General features: G+C 38.1%; 1 protein-coding gene across 1 annotated transcript in view; it reads left to right on the forward strand.

The window, feature by feature from the left end:
- The window catches only part of POLR3B (RNA polymerase III subunit B), a 72,357-nt gene that overhangs the window by 35,615 nt on the left and 30,010 nt on the right, over nucleotides 1-6,732 (forward strand). Inside the window, exon 19 of the mRNA XM_005421792.2 lies at nucleotides 1,938-2,065. Within this exon, the coding sequence (XP_005421849.1) occupies nucleotides 1,938-2,065 (128 nt within the window). The remainder of the gene's footprint in view (nucleotides 1-1,937; nucleotides 2,066-6,732) is intronic.

Genomic DNA, 6,732 nt, shown 5'->3' on the forward strand with positions numbered 1-6,732 from the left:
CTTTATCTTTCCAATCCAATTAGAGGGGTTTTCGTTGGAGTATTTGACTCTAATGCATTCCGTTTCTTCCTTACACATTTGTAACTCTGCTTTTTGAACTCATGAGGTTGCCTTTCCTTTCTTGGACCTGGTTCTGGCAGTGGCATTTTTGACCTGCAGAAATTGGACTGCCCTGTAAAGTCTGAACGTCTCCCATTAGCTCTCTGGAATACTTCATAAGGTAGTAGGATCATCTTTGGTTGAAATAGAATTGACCTCACTGAAGGAAGACATCTGTTGAATACCCTATATGCAAATGTTCATCTATTTCCATGCACTTGTATCCTCTGGAGAAATTTGCAAACTTCACTATCAGTAAGTGTCAAGCTTCTGGTTTTATTGTTTGAAAAGCGTCACCGGTTCTGTGAAGTTCTGCAGAATGGGGAAGCAGTCTCTGCTTCCAGTTTGCTTCTGGCTCTGGAAACCATTTTGCAATTACTTGACTGCAGTTTGGATTCTCCCATTAGTATTTTCTTATGATAGGCTTTAGATAACATAGCTACTTTTTATCAAGTGGAGAAAAAACAGTGGCTGTTCTCTGGCCAGCAGGTGATTTTTAGGTTGTTCAGGTGTATTTGTGATTTATAAAGATTTCTAGGACTGATAGGTAGTTTCATTGGCTTAATCCTCAGGATTTCCAGGTCTATTTTTTTCAGCTTTCAGATTTCATTATTCTTCCAGTAGTACATACATTGTTTATCTATGAAGTTACTGCTGCACTTGTCTTCAGTCTCTATGTGCTTGTGCGTAATTCCTTAGCCTTTTTTAGCTTATAGTGCTTGACTGTCTTCTGAGTGTTGCCATGATAAAGACTTCTCTGTCACTTCCTTGGCAAGATCCTGAAGTTAAGTAATCAAATTAATTTATTTAAATAATTAAAGTCTTCCGAAAGACTTCCAAGAGAAGTCAAACATTAAAGATGAGATTTTGAGAATGCATTGGGTCTAGATGTCTGGGAGAAGCAATGTATGCATAAACCCGAGGTCTCTAACAGATCCAGGACATGAAAGGTAGGCTTTGAATAGGTTTAGTTATAATCATCTGTATTTTGTAATTCCTCACTTGATAATTACTTATCTTGATTTAAATTCATGTCTGCTCCAGCCAAACTTTATTGTACACTTCATTCTTAGTTATTAGTCTCTCCACTTGTATCCCAATGCATGCTATGATTTGTCTTTGCTGAGCATGGACTTTCTCTTCTGAAGCTCATGCCAGATAGAAGAAATTGTCTCTCTGTCTTTACTCCTTTTCTCTGTCTTTTTACTCCTCATCAGTACTGTCTTTTTACAACGTAATCACTTCCAAAATATTTGCAGAGCTTTTCAAATAGTGTTGTATTATATCATGTACCTATGGCAGTGAATCTGGTTTGGAGACAGATGTTTTCTTCTTAGCTGATATAGCTGAGCTTGGAGAACTAAAACAGTTTTTTTAATACCTGAATCTGTTGTGCTTTTCCTTCTTCCATCTCCCCAGTGGATTTCTGGATCTCTGAGATTAGTAATTTGATGCGGAGGGCTTACTCTCATTACACGAGAAGACATTCCTTTGGCATTTTGGGTCTTACTGTATAAACTGATGTTTTATTGTTTTACCGAGCTCCCTCAGGTTGTCATTATCTGGAGGCTTTTCCTCCATTATGGAATTTCATAAATCCTGATTTATTTCTCCTTCATTTCTTTTCATGTGGAAACACTTATAACCAAAAGAAAGTTGTTGGGTTTTTGTAATAAAAATAAAAATCCTGTAGTGAATCTGTGTTTTGAGGTCCTACTGACTTACATTCTCCTGAACAGAATTTAATTTGAAGTGTTATGAGATACTGCTAAATTAAATGAATTCTACTGAAGTTGTTTGTTCACAAGCCTGCCATAATTGGTACTCTTTCTTTTAAGAGATACAACTCATTTGGAGATAGAGCCTTTCACGCTTCTGGGTGTCTGTGCTGGGCTGATTCCATATCCTCACCACAACCAGTCCCCAAGAAACACTTACCAGTGTGCCATGGGGAAACAAGCCATGGGTAAGACTTCACTTTTTATTTGTCTTTGAAGTGTTACGTATTTTTGAAGCTATGTAGCAAAAGTGACAAACAAAAATTCTTTTTTTCCTGATTCACATAAAAGCTTTGCTGGGAAAAGTAAAAGAGCACCTCTTTAGCTTTGAGAAAAAAAAGAGTTTACCTCTGAAACTCGGAAAGATTAATGTGAGAAAAGTACCAATTAGTTTTACTTAATGAAGACTATATCTGCAATTCTTAACACTTAAAAGAAAATTTTAATAAACTGGGACACTTTCGTGTTTTCTATTGCGTTTTATTGGAAATTATCATGACCATATCTGCAGGATTGGCAGAGTGGGGTTTTCTTCTCTTTATGCGGCAATGTGCTGGGGGTTTCCAGACAAGAAAAGAGTTAAAAATTGTTCTCACAAAGAGAGACAGAGCACAGATTGAGGAGCATTTCTTTGACTGGTTGAGTAAGTGTCCTAAAAATAAATATATCAATAGTTAACATTGACATCAGAGAATAAGAAGACTCAAGTGTGAAAGAGTTCTTAAAATTTGAACACTTTCCACAGCCATAGTTTAGATATTTTTGCTTTTGCTGTTTTGGATGAAGAGGGCGTGCCCTGAAACAAAATTAATTTTCTGATTATTTATTATTTAATTTGACAGTGTCATATCTGGTCATTAAAACCCAGTTGTTTTGTAAATTTGCTGCTGGAGGTAATTAACAGCAGTTAAGTTCTTATCCTTTCTTTAATACTCAGTGAAATGAGCATTACAGTGTCCAAGTCTATGGCCTGTGATCAAGGCAGAGGAGCCTGAGCAGTCATACATCAATTCAGACAGCTGCATTCAGACTGGTGCTCTACAGGCTGGTTTCGTGGCTTGTATTGATGGCTTGCTTGCAAGTTGGGAGCTACAGTAGCACAACTCTGTTTCATGAAGAAACTCCACTTCCGTTAGGTTTACTAGACCATGTATTTTGTGCTGCGTGTTCAAAGCTTAAACACTACATCTTTTGTGAGACTTCTCCAGCAGAATTAATAGCGAAGTAACTGCCTTATGCTGAAACATCATGTTGAGCACATGAAAACTGAAAATAGCAAGATGCATGTTCTGTATTTAAATTTGAAAAAAAAGGTGGGTGGGTGGAAAGAGGAGCAATGCAATCCTTTTTCCTTACAGTTCTCCCCCATCCCATTATCTTTCCCCCACCCCTGAGTCTCTATTTTATGACTATTAGTCTCAGAAGGTTTGGTAAGTTACCACACACAGTTAAGCAGGATCAGTGTGTACAGAAAGCCAATTCAGTATCTGTGGAGTTCTTTTGTAGTTTTCTGTGTGAAGGTTTTTTTCCCCGTTTTGTTTTGAGTGTCATTTGCAATTCATTGTCTGTGTTTTCTGAGGTTGGTGTATTCAGCTGCTTTGACCCTAGGTCTTGCACATTTAGCTCCTTGGATACAATCCTCTGACGTTCCTGCTTACGCTAGGAACACAAAAGCCATTGAATATCTTGAGCAATAAAAAAGCCTTTGTTTCAGTTTATTATGACAAAACACCTGACTCAAAGAATAAGCAGCTAGATAAAAGTAAATTTTAAAAGTTGGCGGATTACTTGAGCTTTATTTTGCTCTGTCTGAAGTACCTGCAAACACCGGAAGCTTTTTGTAATAACTGCTTTAAAAAGCCACCATAAGTGGCAATATGTAGGGGCAGAGATGATTTTTCTCTACCCTTACTGATCAGATGAGACCTAGAGGGTATTCCTGAAACATTGCACATACTTTTTTCTGTTTATTTTTGTGAAGAGATGTGATGTAGTGTAGCTCCAAACCCCAACCTTTAAGTTACCATCCACCTTTATTGCTTTCTTTCTCCATAATGAAACTGCAGAGCAGCTCCTCATCCAACACTGCTATGGGGAAAGTCTCATGTCCAAGTCCTCTGTGTCACTCCTTGACTGTCAAAACCTGGAGCAGGGAAGGGAGCCCAGGGTTCAGGCTGGGAAAGGAGAGCCTTGTACTTGTCAACCCGGACCCACCCCCTCTGATAACATCACAGGGCTGTGCCAGCAGCTTTGGACAGTCTTTTCTTTTTTAAATCTCTTTTTAAAGCAACATCAAGCTAAGGAAAGGTGTGAAAGCACAACTAAGTGGAGAGTGGACATCAGATGAATGAGGTCTGTAATACAGTGTCCCTGACAAGTATTAGGTCCTGAAATAGTAATGTTTATTCTGGAGAGCATTATATGTCCTGAAATCTCCCTTCAGGGGTAGATGAGTCATCTTGTTGGAGGACTGAGCTGCACTTAATGACCAAACTGGATTTCAGTAAAATTAAATTGAAATAAAACCCCTCACTTTTGGTATAGATTATTTACCATATGTCGCAGGTTAAACTGTAAGACTGAGAGGCAGTTAGGTAGTAAATACTACAGCAGCTGCAAAGACCTCAGTTGAATGTTGACATTTCGGTGCAAGGTTAACAGTTGTAGCTTAAAATCTCAGAAGTACTTAAGATGAAAATACAAGAGTCTATACTGTTTGCATTTAATGTGTTGGTAAAATAATGCTTCAGAGGATCAAAGGCTTCTACAGTTAAGAAATAGTTCTAAACTGGACTTTTTAATTCCATTAAGACATAAAAACCTAGTCAGTTTTACACATTGTACATCTGTGACTGTCTAAAAGCCTAATTTGAAGAATGAAAAAATACAGTTTTCCTGCCAGTAATCCCCCATATTGCACATGCGCTGCTGTGTAAGTGATGGTGTGGGTACACAAAGCAAGCTGTACATTCACAGCGCAACTGTGCCCTGCAGCTTCAACCCACATGACATAACACAAGTCTTGACTAAGAAAAGGAGGATTTGGGTATTGATTATTACTGTAACCTCTGAAAGAAAAGGAAGTATTTGAGGGGACAGACATAGCTGGGTGAGAGCTTTGTTGTAGAAGCTTATAATGAAGCAAAAACTTTAATATTACCAAAAAAGCCTGTTACTGTATCATGTACTTTCTGCTTTGCTTCTGTGAAGTAGCAAAGCCCTTTATATACTGTTCTGCCTTGTACTGTAGCCAGCTGAATGTGTTAAAATTGAGTTCAGAAGATAAATATGCTTCAAGGAACTCAGTGCTGGGGGTTTTTGACAGTTATGAAAGTTCTTTGGTGAACTGAGAGCCAGAGTCCTCCCAAATTTTGTACAGGTAGCATAGGAGCACAGAATCTAAACAAACCTCAAAGCAAAACCAGCTGTTGCTGGTCATCACATCTGGATCTAGGAGCACTGTGGCCTCAGTTCTGTTCTGCCACTGCTCTTTGAGGATTGTTTGTGCTCTACGACACAAGCTCATTTTGACACCTCTCCTCTCCTTGGTAGTAGGCACAGAAGTGCTGATGCAGAAATGAGCTTCCCCCCCCCCAACACACATTTTACCCGTAATCTTTTTAACTCACTCCTTAATCTTTCTACTGTGAAAAGAATATTTCTAACACTCAACATCCAGATCACCTAATGCATGTACTGTGACAATCTGTCTGAGTGGGGTCAGAGTCCCCTCTGCAAGGTTTATCACTGCATTTAAAAATATACATCTTCCTCTCTTGCTTTGTGTTCATATAAAAGGACAGAAACATGGAAAATCCATGGTGAATACAGGGGAAATACAGAATTACAGCAGTTCTTTTCTTGACATGTGCAGTAATAGCCCTTTTGGCTCAAATAGATTGATTTCTGTATCCTTGTTAATTTTGATTGTACAGTTTAACGTTGTTGGAAGTGATACACCAGAGAATTGGATTAATGCTTATTTTAGCTGGCTGTTTGTTCTGGTGAGTTCTCAAAACTTTCAGCATCAGAATAGCAATGCCTCATTTATGCTAAATATCAGTAGAAAGTGTTTTTGTAGTGATTATTTCACACTAAAGGATACTCAAATGACACTTAAAAAGAAAAAAAAACTGTCAGGAAATTGAAAAAAAAAAAGGAAAGAATGCACACATGCATTCACAACATATCAAGTACCGAGAAAAGCAAGAAAATAATCTTTGTTGTATCCAGGTCAACCTTGTGTATTTTGCTTTAACCAGGGCTAATTACCAATGAAAAAAATTGGTTCTTGCTGGTGGGATAATTATAAATGTGAGTCATTGTGAGCAGGGTTTGTTATGGTGAACCTTAATTATACTTTACTTTTGCTTGGTTGTTTGGCTGGAGCAAACAAGGGCTCTGTTCTTTCAGAGAGAGAGCAGAAATAAAGCTAGTGACTTCCTTCATTTCAGCACCCACACAGAGGGCTCATCCCAGTACCCCAGTCCTCTGAAGAGAGCTGCTGCTTTATTTTAAATAAGCAGATTGTGGTTTCAGGCTGTGGTTTGTTAGCCCAGATTAGAGAAAGGATTATTTGTATAACCATTAAATCTCAGCAATTAGGAATAATATTGCTGATATATGCCATGTTTTTTGGCTGATTTATTTCATTTGTACTCTGGCGTCATTCTCTAACCAGTTTCTTTCCTGCTAGGATATCTGTCATTGATATATATGTATATGTTTTCTATTTGATACAGCATTCAAATTAAGAGCAGCCTGAATATGGTTTATTATTGAGGCTCAGAATCTCAGTAATATCAGTTGCTTCTGGCTCCCAGACAGTAGCAGTTCTGTTAGGCTTATCTGAACC

The sequence above is a fragment of the Geospiza fortis genome, unplaced genomic scaffold, assembly GCF_000277835.1.
Source record: "Geospiza fortis unplaced genomic scaffold, GeoFor_1.0 scaffold173, whole genome shotgun sequence".
Lineage (NCBI taxonomy): Eukaryota > Metazoa > Chordata > Aves > Passeriformes > Thraupidae > Geospiza > Geospiza fortis.